This window comes from Limulus polyphemus, unplaced genomic scaffold (genome assembly GCF_000517525.1).
Source record: "Limulus polyphemus unplaced genomic scaffold, Limulus_polyphemus-2.1.2 Scaffold5200, whole genome shotgun sequence".
Lineage (NCBI taxonomy): Eukaryota > Metazoa > Arthropoda > Merostomata > Xiphosura > Limulidae > Limulus > Limulus polyphemus.
This window is the reverse complement of record NW_013670810.1, coordinates 45492-59745: the sequence shown is the minus strand read 5'-3', so window position 1 is coordinate 59745 and position 14254 is coordinate 45492. Positions and strand designations below refer to the sequence as shown.

At 35.4% G+C, this 14254-nt stretch overlaps 1 protein-coding gene across 1 annotated transcript in view; it reads right to left on the bottom strand.

Annotated features, from left to right (window-relative positions):
• Positions 1–14254, bottom strand: part of LOC106472264 (integrator complex subunit 1-like) — a gene marked incomplete at its 3' end in the record, with an annotated part of 34890 nt that overhangs the window by 11740 nt on the left and 8896 nt on the right. The window contains exons 8-13 of the mRNA XM_013932891.2: positions 12978–13080; positions 11706–11889; positions 9029–9174; positions 2358–2499; positions 1133–1315; positions 431–539 (exon numbers count right to left, since the gene is read on the bottom strand). Coding sequence (XP_013788345.1) covers positions 431–539; positions 1133–1315; positions 2358–2499; positions 9029–9174; positions 11706–11889; positions 12978–13080 — 867 coding nt within the window. The remainder of the gene's footprint in view (positions 1–430; positions 540–1132; positions 1316–2357; positions 2500–9028; positions 9175–11705; positions 11890–12977; positions 13081–14254) is intronic.

Sequence of the window (14254 nt, the reverse complement as noted above, 5' to 3'; positions counted from 1 at the left end):
ATATGGTACATGTAACAAATTTGTTATATATTTATTTTAATGACACATTTGTTTGGATTGAGTTTATATTTAAAAATGTACCTAGCTTACAGTGTTAGTTACGTACTGTGAAACTCCCACTAATTCTCCAAGGTTGTAGAATATTCGTGAACGTAAGGATCAACAACATATCCACTTCTGTAACCGGTTAAATAAAGCTCAGTACTGTTGTCTGAATTTTCGATAAAAACCTTTCTCACGCCTATAAAAACAGTCAACACGACGCACCAAAGGGAAAGCTTAAAAAGTTGTCTAGGAGCCTGCTATAACTGTTTATGCTATAAATCGTGAATTTGCTAACCCTTATCCAACAGTTGCTGCCATGCACCAGTTGTTAAACTAATATGGTAAACCTTTCTGAATTAAAGTACATGTATTAATAATATTGTACCTTTCTTCTCTTCCCTTGCAAGAGTTGTTGATGCTTCCTTTACAGCAGGTCCAATGCCCTGGAGTATGGCGAGCACAAGCAGGTCGGAAATTGACATGAACATTCTCTCCTACAAGCAATACCATCAAGAATTAGCATTGAATTAAAAATTCATTTTGCCCCAATTTACTCCAAATACAAATGGTACACCACAAACTAATTAAAGAATGTTTTCAAATATCTGTTTAATTGTATGCATGATCTAATCATTGTTTCCATCGACTGTGAGACAATAACATCAGACTATTGCTACATATCTCACAAATGTAGCAGAATTTAAGCAGTTAAGGCTTTATTTTCAACAACTGTTGTCCGTTCCCTTTACAAATATATATATATATAAAGATCATCAAGTATTGCTGTTTTCACAATTATTACACCATCTGAAAACCTTCCAAACACCTTTAATTTACAAATACTTACTACAGAAACTGAACAATATTATTAGCTTACTATAAAGGTATTATTAACTTGACAAAGGAGCAATTCCATTCATGAATAATAAATAAACTGACAACTGTTACTGCTAAATATATTTCTTTTTAAAGGAATTCTTGTACAGAAATCTTGATCCAGATTTTCATAAATCTTGAATCTAATGTACCATTTTAGATAAACACTTACAAACAAAGAACACCACTAAATCTACTGATTCAGCAATACCTTGATCTGGGGATCCATATCAAGAAAGCCTTGATCTTTTCTCTCTTGCATCAAACCACGACAAAAAGATAAAAACTTCACCTCATGCCGGAGTGTTCGGACTATCTCTCTGAAGAGAGCACGCAGAGCACGAAGGTAATCATCTCTGTTTGTCAGTAGATCGAAAAATACATCAGCAAGAACCTGGTGAAAAGTTAGTGGTAAGACATTAGGCCTATTGCATTTTTAAACACTACACTCCCTTAGGGATTTCCAAGAATTAGAAGAGTGTATAATAACAGTATTCCAACAACACTACATTTGTCATATCCAGAGCTGCTGATGTGTTTCACTCAATCCAGAGCTATTCAGGCTGGTAGGGATACAACAAACGCAGCAGTGGTTGGAATAGTATTTATTTAGGCCATTTGTTACAACAACGTTTATGGATTGTATGCCTTTTAAAAGCTGGCAAAGAATGATTACAGTTATATTTGTCAGAAGTTAGTAGGCTGTTATTTCTTTAATGTTACTTTCATCAATAGTATTGGTTTGAATGTTTAATCCATCTATTTTTGTGATTTATTATTATTATTATTATACCTTTCTTATACTATTATTTATCATTGTTAGCTTAGTTTGTTTGTTTGTTTTTGAATTTTGCGCAAAGCTTCACGAGGGTTATCTGTGCTAGCCGTCCCTAATTTAGCAGTGTAAGACTAGAGGGAAGGCAGCTAGTCATCACCACCCACCGCCAACTCTTAGGCTACTCTTTTACCAATGAATAGTGGGATTGACCATCAAATTATAATTCTCCCATGGCTGAAAGGGCAAGCATGTTTGGTGGGTTGAGTATTCAAGCCTGTGACCCGCAGATTGCGAGTCAAGCACCATAACCACCTGGCCATGCCGGGCCAGTTAGCTTAGTATATGGGTTTAGAACTAACACAAATATTTTTTAAAGCTGACCAAATCTTGTAAGATATTACTGGGTTTACTGCGAAAAATACTATTAATATCAAGTATATCCAACTAACAAAACAATGCACTGTAATTATTATAAATAAGACATAATAACAATAATATTCATTAGCTATATTCATTATCTGGTTGATTTGTATTTTTAAGCTGAGATGGTAGCAGGCTCTGATCAGAAGCTAATAATTCAAAATGTTTGGGTACATTATCAATTCTTGTTTTATAAACAGTTAACCTTTAATTTTATGTAAATTATAAGAATTCATACCTTTGCAGCTCTTTCCGGTGAATGTTGAAATATTACTGAAATCAACTGCATGTTGTTAGGGTTTCGAGAATTGGACAGTTCATTGTAGATAGCATGCTTCAACAATGTACTAAGATTTTCAGTGTGCTGGTTCAGTAACTCCCTAGATGAATATAGATAGATTAAAGTTTGAGAAGAAATGCTTACCTGCCAGAAATAACATACTTTCTAATATTCTATGTTATGTCCTTTATACCATGTTCAGTATTATTTCTTTTTGATAAAAGTCTAAAAGTTGTATCTCATTGATTATAAAAAGTCTAAATGATATAATTTTCCTATATTGAAAATATATTTCCAATAGGTACTTACTTCCTTTCACATAAATATCTATTTTCATTCAGTGCTGCCCTCTATATGCAAACATTTTTTGCACATGCCACAAGCCTTGAGCTCCCATGTACATTACAATCAACTGGTTCAAATGCATCTTGCATATAAGTCATCATGCGACAACCCTCCACCAAAAGAGTGCAACACACTCTCCTGACACATGCGACTCCCTCTATCACTTAGAGCTTTGGCAGAAAATGGAAGCACTGATTTTCAATGGGGAGCAAAGGTGGAAAGTGTGAGTGAGGTAAGTACCTATCGGAAATATATTTTCAGTACTGAAAAACTATAACTTCCGATATGGTACTTTATATCTGCTCACATAAATAGCTAGAATCCCACACTGAATAGGTGGATGGACTGGTGCTTTCCTTGAAAGCATCTGAAGAACAGATCCTCAAAGTAGAGGATAATACATGGGAGACTGCACCACATCTGTACCAGGTATACTCTTCACCCACTGTGGAATGAGATGTCATAGACATGGGTGGAAAAAATGGAAGAAGCACATCCCTAAGGGGGAGAACAATGCTGGGATAGGGATTCGAACCACTATATAACAAATTTCAATCCCACTAAGTACAGTAATGTGGGTAAAAGTAAAAGGATGTGTATCTAGGTGTATAGTGGCTAGGGCATGACAGACCACACATAGCAAGTCAACTGCATCCAAAACCTAGGCCACTGGGAACCAACAACAACATGGGGGTAAACATACCATCTTCACCTCAAGTTCAGCAGACCAAAGGAAATCTAAGGAAAGGTAAGGTGCTTGATCTGATGAGAAGACATCTGGAACAAATTACGGGAAGAAGACGATAAGGAAGAATAAGCCAATCGAATTAAAAGTCAAACCCAACTGGTTAGGGTGAAAGGAGAAAGGTCACAAACAGAAGATGTCTACCAAGAAATGATTAGGTGGGAACATGCACCACTTAAGGAAGCCATGCGGCCAGAATAACAATGAAGAGCATGGACAGAATGTAGTAGTCTATCTGGATCTGACCAAGGATAAAAGTGGGAAATGGAAGGAAAGGAACTCAATGAGAAGGAGGAATTACCCTCCCAAGCTGCTGAAGTTTTGGGAAGGAAAGATCAAACCGGATAAAGGCTACGGAATAATAAGAGTATGTGAAACATCGATGGCAAATAAATCCGACTGACTACATCCACAGGCTAATAAGAGAAGGAAATAAGTCTTAAGGAATAAGTGAAAAATTAAGCATGAGGACAGGGGCTTAAAGTGAAGCAGTGAAGAACCACATTAATATTCCAATCCTGATGGACTGCTTGCTGAGGTGGACAACTAATCCAGAAGGAACACAACAAGAGAGAAAAGGTAGGAAAGGTAAAAACTTTACAGTACCTGGAAAAACGAAAGTGTGGGATAGGGAAGCCCGATAACCCACGATCGAGGAGACAGAAGACCCCTGACCAAACAGCCAAGTGAGGAAATCCATAATATGGGGAACAGTGGGTTGAGTGGGGGAAAACCCCTGACCAAAAGACCAACAGTGGAAACATTCCACTTATGGTGATCAACATCCCTAGAGGAAAGGTGAATGGAACAAGCTAAAAAGGAAGTGACCCACCAGGACAAACTGTATCTCTTTGCCAAGAACAATATAAAAACCAGGCATAAAGATGGAGGGTATAAAGGGCTGGATGAAATGCCGGTGACTGAGATTGACCAAATTGATGGAGTAAAAGGAAAAGGTAACAGAGGGAAAGACTGAAGCTGGAGTAGCCACAGGAACCACAGTTGTGCCAGCCTGTATGGAGCAATCATAAGGACTTGACATGGAGTAGCATGCTGATCGAGATCACCCTGTGAAGAAGATGGATGGGAGGATAAACATAAAGGTATTGTTGATCCAATCTTGACTGAATGCATCGACAGCCAGAGCAAGAGGTGAAGAACTGGAGACCAAAACAGAGGTAATTTGGTATTGATGTGGCAAACACATCCAGGTGAGGAGTACCCCACTAAAGGCATAGCCACTGGAAAACAAGAGTATCGAGAGACCACCCACTGGATAAACTTTGTCAGGACAGGAAAGACGACCCACAACAAGATTGAATGTAACCAGATCATGACACGCAATGATATGCATACCGAGCATGAGGCCCAGAAAAAGGAGATCCAAAGTTCAACCACAAAAGGAACGAAAATGGGGTTAACATGGTGATTGAGATAAGCCACCACTGTAAAATTGTCAGAATGGATCATGACTAGACGATTCCCGAAAAAATGATGTTACAAAATGTTGATATAGTAAGATCTTTTGGCCGGACACCACCGGCTTGAAGAGAAGCATCCGTGAAAATATGTAAATTCAGCCTAGGGGGAGGAAGCAGAACACCCACCAACATGTGATCCTCGTCCAACCATCAATGCAAATCGCCTGCAAGAGAAAGTGGAAGGAAAAATAGGAGCCCCCAGTGGATCCCACACAAGATTCCATTGGTCATTCAGAGTCAACTGAAGAGACCTCATATGTGCTCGACCCAATGGGATAAGGGCTTCCATGAAGACCACATCCCCAAAAGTGATAGAACCTTGTGAACTGTAAGAGAGGAAGCAGTAAGGACATGGAGAACTGAAAGCTTCGTCGAATGAGGTCAAAGAGGATGTTGGGCCCAACCAAGATAAGTTTTGAAAATGACACCCAAATGGGCAAGATATTTGGTAGGTATAAAGAATGACTTCTCCAATTTGATCAACCAACCTACACGAGCTAGCAGCAGATGAGTGTGATGGGAGGGCTCCTGTTCAGAATGAGCTAACAGAAGTCAGTCATCCATGCAATGAAGCAAGTGCAATCCCCGAGCATACAAATGTTGGGCAAAAGCTTTGACTACCCGATAAAAAACATACAAGGTCAAAGCAGGCCTGAAGGATAGGGCACAAAATTGATAAGCTACCCCATGATGAACGAACTGAAGATAGCATCTAGACTAACGAGATATCAGGATATGCAGGTAATAATTTGCGATGTCCACTTTGGTCATCCACAAACCTGGAGAAAAAGCCCAACTGAGGGTGAGAAAAGATTCCATGGTGAATCGGGATAGAACCAAAAATTGACTGAAGCAGGACAAATTGATCACAGGCCGCCAGTCCCCAGTTTTCTTGGGTACCACAAACAGCCTGGAATAAAAACCTGGAGAAGGATTACTGACAGATTCAATGGACTGCTGGGAAAGAAGATCTTGTACTGCCTCAGACAGACATTGACTGGTGGTAGGATACTGAGGTAATGGAAAGGAAACGGGTATCTGAGATAAGGGAAGAGGGGAAATAAAATAGATAATACCAAAATAACCCACAGATCTGTGACAAAAAGTCACCAATGGGGAATAAAACCAGTCAAATGAGCCCTCACTGGACCAGAACCCACTGGGTAGTTACTGGTACTGTTGGCACATGTCCATCTGCATTGAATAAAGTGACGAGATGAGGAACCCCCTGTAGGTAGGAACAGGTAAGGGTGGGAAGAAGCTGGATGAGAAACAGTAACAGGGGCATGTCTAGGCTCAGAATGAGACAAATGATCCACCAAAGAGGAAAGAGTGGTTTGTTGCGACACCGACTACACACGGGATTCCAAAGTCTCAAGAATATTACTGAAAATATACCACTGTACAAATGGGTCCATACGTAAGTCCCAGAGATAAGTAGACAGTAGTAAAACTTGTAAAAAGGCTGCATCCCTCCCCAGGAAATCCCAACATTAGAAAAACCACGTGTGTAAAGCTAGAGCCAAATAAAACAAACATGCCAATGTGGAGATAATCAGGGAAAGGTAATCCCTTGAAAGACTCCATGGATCACCTAAGGAAGGAGGTGGATGATAGACAAGTACTTTAGGACATTTGATAGAGTAAGACAGAAGCTGGAAAATTGGGCATGGAATAAACGAACAGGATGATCATAGTCTGTCCCCACACAAACAAAATCAATTCTAATTGTTGAGAATTAAGAAACGGACATTCAGCCTGATGGTAGGCCAAAAGAAACTGATCCGAAGCCCATGGAGGAATGCTGACATTCTTAAATATCCTTGAAACAAAATGCTCAGCATGAACCCTAATATTCAGGTGAGGGAGGAAAACCAAATACTGAGAGGAGGAGTATCATGTAACAAAAAAGGACAAGGATTATACAAAATCAGAAAAACAGATAAAATATAACATTGTAAATGGAACAAAGTGTCAGAAGTCTGATATCAGAGAAGCTAGTTTTGACACATTCGTGCATCCTCTTCCGTCTCACATTGTCTTCTGGCAGGAAAAAACTGGTCAACAAATGCCTACGTGACTCCTGATCTTGAAATTCCCTTAAGGACACAGGAGGTCAGGAAGTTATTAAGTTTAAAGTGACCTTGGGAAGTGTTGAAATTAGGCAGGATTTTGATTAAGCAACTTTTGACGATTCTTCTTTTTATGTAGTTATCCGTTTTGTATAAAATTCTTGTTGATTTATAATCAGTTTGATTGCCAGAATGTCTCATGTAGAAAAATTGTATTGTTTTGGTTTCCATATTTTATGTCTTTTTTTTTTTATGTTCAGAAACTCTCATGTCAACACTTCTTCTGGTTTCACCTACATAACCTTTCTCACAGGATTGGCATGGTATAACATAAACGCCTTGTTTTTTATCTTCAGGTGTTTTTTTGTTTGAAGTTACATTATTTTTCATGGTGTTCAGATATTTTTATATGATTCTAAAGTTATTCTTCCTTAATATTTTCTCAAGAGGTTCAGTGTTAGTGTTGTAGCCAATCTAAAGTGGTTTCACATTATCATTGATTGATCTTTCTTTATCTTCAAGGAACAAGGTTTTTCTTGGTTTGAGATGATAATTTGTAATGAATCCTTGTAGAAAATGTAGTTCTTTGAAATCAGAAAATGTATTTTTAATTTCATGTTCAAGCATTGTCGGGTGGCATATTCTATGTGCTCTAAGAAAAAATGAAGAACTTGTCATCTTATAACTAGTGCATTAAATAATAACAATAATAAGTGACAGCTCATCCTTCCCCCACTGTCTTTCTGAAGAGATAAGGAAATTGAAGTTGAACAACGATATTATAATCACAACGTCAAACAAAATGAACCAAATCATTATCTTAAACAAAATCGTTTATGAGAGAAAGTTAGAAGAACTCATTATGGACGGGTATGTTTATGAAAAATTAAGCACCAATCCCTTACCTAAGAAGGTGTCTCACTTTAATGGACAACTACGTACAATTCTTGCTGATTACCCGAATATTTTAAAGAAGTTAAAATGTATTATTCCTTCCTTACCTTACATGTTGGGTTTGCCTAAAATACATCAAGAATACTGTCGTCTGAGACATATAATTTCCGATGTGGGTTCTGGTACATATCCATTATCTAAATGGTTAGCAGGACATCTATTCCAAGTTGTTGGAAAAATCTCATCATCACACATCAAAACAGTGTAGATTTTGCAAACAATTTTAAAAACACTGACATAATTAAAGGAAAAATGTTAAGTTTTGACAGTGAAGCTTTATTTAACAATGTACCAGTTGAAGAGTATATGAAGACAAAGCAAAATCAGGTAGAAGAAAAAGGCTGCCAAAATCCTCGTTGACACGAACAGGGCATGTTCAGTAGGAACAGGAGCAAGATCAGAAGAAGCAGGCTGACTCCTATAATAATCAATCTCATGACAGATGATAGCCAATAAGTCCAAAGACGAGTCACCCCCACCTGTAGCCTGTGCTGGTAGAAGGTATTATCTCTCAATTGATAACCTGAACTACAGAATTCATTGTGTAAAAATGAAAATCAAACACAACTGTTTTCCTGATCAAAAGAAGAAAAAAAAATGAAAAACTGGGAAAATAAGTTATCTGAAAAGTCATTAACAGTTGAAAAAATAAAGAAAAACAAAAATAATCCAATTCGGAATAATAATAAAAAAATCACAAAGTTGAACAAATTTGAAGAGCACTACAAAAACGTCTTGACACAAGTACTGCCAAACAAGAAGTGACAGTTTGGTAGAATCAAATAGAGTGAGTCACATATGTCTGGAAAGTGTGTTGCACTCTTATTGGTTGAGGGTTGTTGCATGATGATTTATATGCGAGACGCATTTGAATCACTTGATTGTAAGGTAAGTAGGAGCTCAAGGCTTGTGGCATGCAAAAACCAATTTTTGCATATAGAGGGCAGTACTGAACGAGAATAGCTATTTATGTGAAAATAGGTAATGTACCATATCAGAAGTTGTGTCTAGTTGATTACAGTTTACAGGTACCTTATACACTGCAGAAAATGGTTTATTACAGGCTTAGTCTTCATCCTAATTTTGATAAGATGTCCAATAACTTCCACATCATTCTGGTTGTGCTGGCTGCAGTTCATACAGACTGCAAGCAAGAGATCCTGAGCTGGCCTTGTCAGCTGTGAAACACAACACATACTTTACAGTTAAAACAATGGAATCACAGAACCACAGTACTTGACAGCACACAGTACATAAATCACAGTTAGAAAAACATGGGACTTGACAGTACATAATAACTAAATTAGAGTTAGAACAACAGTACTTGGCAGTACACGTGATGTATCCTAAAGTCTGTAACTTACAAGCTAGTTAATGCTTGGTTATAATTTTTCCCCACAACACACTAGTGACTAAGGTCTAGTTTAAAAAACATTTTCAGACATTATGAACTTTTGATAAAAAAAAAAAGAAGAATTACTTTGATAATTATTACATGAATAACATACTGATATAATATTTTACGAAAAGTTGACTTACTGGTTTAAACTGATTAATTTATGGTTCCTATCTCCCACAGTATAATTTTTACATATATTTTTCGTAAAATTCATACCGTGAAAAACTACGTAAACCTATACCATAAAAGATATGTTAAAATTATACTTGAAGAAATATGTAAAACCTATGAAAAATATGTAAATCATAAACCATGAAAATGCAAAAATCATACTCTGAAGATGCATAATATCTATATTGTAAAATTATTATTTGGCAGAATTAGCTTTGATTAAACAGCATATAAATATATTGTTAAGTACACTCTACAGGACCTGATGTGATGACATTAATACAAAAGGACAAAATACCAATTGTTCTAAATATTTTACTAAAACTTTATAAGAAATTACTATTTTATTGTAATAAAGTTCCTCAATTATCCTTGATTTTCCTAAGATTTTTTGTTGCTTATAATACTTCCTTAAATCTCTATATTTTGAAGACAAGCAAACATCAGTATTAAGACTGTTTGACAAAAAAACACGTAGATTTTTAGGACTATTTTGGTAAGTCTTATTAATCATTTGGGGATAACTGAAAAAAAAAGAATACATGATCCTGTCTTGGAACTATATTTCACATTTATATTAATATTTTTTGTTTAAGAGTAATAGATAGCACACTTGAATTAAAAAAGGATGTATCGTGTACTTTTACACATACATAACATTTTCTTTACCAATGGTTGACATCTAAGTACAAGCAATATCACTGACACTGCTGGATTAAACTATAGTTCCAGCCTACATATGTATCGTTTGTTTTTATCTTAAACCCCCCTCCCATATTAACGAAGAATCAAAACTTGTTTCTTTAGAGAAAAGTGAAATTAATTCAGTGATAGAATATCTGTTGCTCTGCCTGTAGTTGACACACAATTTCCGAAGTCTAACCCTCTTCTTTTCCTAACAAATCACAATAACCCAGGTAAAAACACCAATAAAAACAATTTTCTGAAGTTAACCTTCTTCTTTTATTAACAAATCACAATAACCCAGGTAAAAACACCAAAACAATGTTCTCAAGTCTAACCCTCTTATTTTCTTAACAAATCACAACCTAGATAGCAACACCAATAAAAATAATTGTCTGAAGTTAACCTTCTTTTATTAACAAATCACAATAACCCAGGTAAAAACACCAAAACAATTTTCTCAAGTCTAACCCTCTTATTTTCCTAACAAATCACAACCTAGATAGCAACACCAATAAAAACAATTTTCTGAAGTTAACCTTCTTCTTTTATTAACAAATCACAATAACCTAAGTAGTAACACCAAAACCATTTTCTGAAGTTAACCTTCTTCTTTTCTTAACAAACCACAATAACCCAAGTAGTAACACCAAAACAATTTTCTGAAGTTAACCTTCTTCTTTTATTAACAAATCACAATAACCCAGGTAAAAACACCAAAACAATTTTCTCAAGTCTAACCCTCTTCTTTTCTTTACAAACCACAATAACCCAGTTAGCAACACCAAAACAATTTTCTCAAGTTTAACCCTATTCTTTTCTTAACAAGTCACAGTATCTCAGTATTTTTCTGTGTGAAGTGATCATTTGTTAACGTTTTTTGAGCTAAAAACAAAAATATATAGAAAAGAGACTTTATGAATGTTTTCTAATACTTATAAATAACATCCAAACAAACTCTAAGTATGAACAAACAACTGACAAATCCTATCACCTTAAGTATTGTTTCTTCACATGTCATGTACCAAATATTTCATAAATACCTCAAGGTTAGAAAGAAACTTGGAACTAAAAATCTGTTAAATGTATTCTAACAACAGCAATCTCTGTCTCGGCATATAATTCTAGTTCTGGTCTCTACAGATTGCTTCCTATAATCAAAAGTTACTGGTGTAAAATATCGTTAACAGCAAGGGCACCCAACTGATGAAACAATATATTATAATGACTACACGATTATATTTTGAAGAGTATATTTAATTACAGCAAGGGCACCCAACTGATGAAACAATATATTATAATGACTACACGATTATATTTTGAAGAGTATATTTAATTACCTATATTCAGTAATTGCTATATTTTTAGTTCTATGTACTTAGCTTCCTTTGATCAGAAGTTATTATATATATAGGTTGTTAAAATATCACAATTTCTAAGCAACACATTTCCTACTTTAGGATTCTGGAGCCACATCTCCAGCTTCGGAGCAACAAGTAACCTAACTTCACTGAGGCCACAAGTTGACACAAGTAACCGAAGCATGTTGCGGGAAACATCAGTTGGCTGTCTCCTGGTCAGGTAGTCCCGTATTAAATCCAAGACAAACTGTTCTACTGATTCTTCACAACTTGAGAATCTAGTAAAAATAACAAAAATAGGACATTCATTTCATAATTCTTACCATTACAAATCCTAACAGGCATGTCTAATTAGAAGCAATCCAGATGCTAACAAAGTGATTATCTAATATTAACTACCACTTGTATCTAATGTCTCCACATTACTAAAATATATGAACACCATTATCTCACAAATTAAGAGTCAACTTTTTTTACCATATTATTAAGGTAACAATCCTAGGTAAATTTGTTATATAATATTCAGAAAAGTAAGAAGATAACACAAAAAAGAAAGAAACACAAGTGAATTAACCTTGAAACTACAGCAATAACATACAGGTCAACTAACCCGGGAACTACAGCAGCAAAATACAGGTCAACTAACCCTGGAACTACAACAATAACATACAGGTCAACTAACCCTGGAACTACAGCAGTAAAATACAGATCAACTAACCCTGGAACTATAGCAGTAAAATATAGATCAATTAAACCTGGAACTACAATAGTAAATTACAGGTCAATTGACCCTGGAACTACAGCAGTAAAATACAGGTCAACTAACCCCGGAACTACAACAGTAAAATACAGGTCAACTAACCCTGGAACTACAACAGTAAAATACAGGTCAATTGACCCTGGAACTATAGCAGTAAAATACAGGTCAATTAAACCCTGGAACTACAACAGTAAAATACAGGTCAACTAACCCTGAAACTACAACAGTAAAATACAGATCAATTGACCTTCGAACCACAGCAGTAAATTACAGGTCAACTAACCCTGGAACTACAACAGTAAAATACAGGTCAACTAACTCTGAAACTACAACAGTAAAATACAGATCAATTGACCTTCGAACCACAGCAGTAAAATACAGGTCAACTAACCATGGAACTACAACAGTAAAATGTAGGTCAACTAACCCTGGAACTACAACAGAAAATACAGGTCAATTGATTCTGGAACTACAACAGTAAAATTCAGATGAATTGACTTTGGAACTACTGCAATAAAATACAGGTCAACTAACCCTGGAACTACAGCAATAAAATACAAGTCAACTAACCTTGAAAATACAGCAATAATATACTAGCAAACTTACCTTGGAACTACAGCAATGTTCTCCAAATTTTCCTGGCATTCCAGATGAAAACTAGATGAAGAAGCTTCATCATCTTCTGCACTGATTGTAGGTGGACTAGGACCTACACAATAATAATATGACTTACATATACTTAGTAGGACCTACACAATAATAATATGACTTACATATACTTACTAGGACCTACACAATAATAATATGACTTGCATATACTTACTAGGACCTACATAATAATAACAATGACTTACATATATTTACTAGGACCTACATAATAATAACAATGACTTACATATATTTACTATAACCTACACAATAATAATATGACTTACATACTAGGACCTACAAAATAATAATATGACTTACATATACTTACTAGGACTTACATAATAATAATATGACTTGCATATACTTACTAGGAACTACACAATAATAATATGACTTACATATAGTTACTAGGACTTACATAATAATAGCTTCACTAACAGAGAATTACAAAGGCCTACAAAATGATAATTTGTGTGTATATATATATAATTTTTATTATATTGACTTTTCAGCCATGCCTGGCTAACAATACAGAAGTTACAATGACACGGCACACATGTACTCATGTTACGATATTTAATAACATAAAACTGACCTTTGGTCTGTACAAAGTAAATTGTCTTGGCTGTGTTTTAGTAGAGTAGTATTTTGTAAAATACAGTCACATTTCAATTATTATACATTATTTTGCTATAAATAAGTTCATAAACTTAATTTTCTTAAAACACAGAACAGTAGATAAAGAAGTAAAGCAAACAATAATTTCTTCTAGTTATGACCTTTGTACTCGGTTGCTGCTTGAAATAGGTTACTAAGCCTTTAAAAATTTTGCACATAAAGGATATGAAACAAAATACTTTTTTTAGATTTGAATAACTAATAAATCATAAATTACTGCATCAATACCATAGTATTCCACTATAATTTATCAAGTTAGTAATTAAGATGTATTTTAGTCTTAAAAATATGAAATTTCGAGCAGACTAAAGACACAACCTACCTTCTTGAAATCTTGGTTTGAAAAAAAGAGATGGTGTCCTAACACATGAAAATGGCTGAGAAAGCCACTAGGTGACATTCTAAGCTTTCAATTGGATATTTACATGTCATATATTGAAGTACATGTATATAACAGACCATTTCTAGAAATGGAAAGAGGTGCGCAGGGTGCCACTGATTTGGATTTATTACATGAGAAATATCTTAGCAAATAGAAAAGGTAAGACATTCTT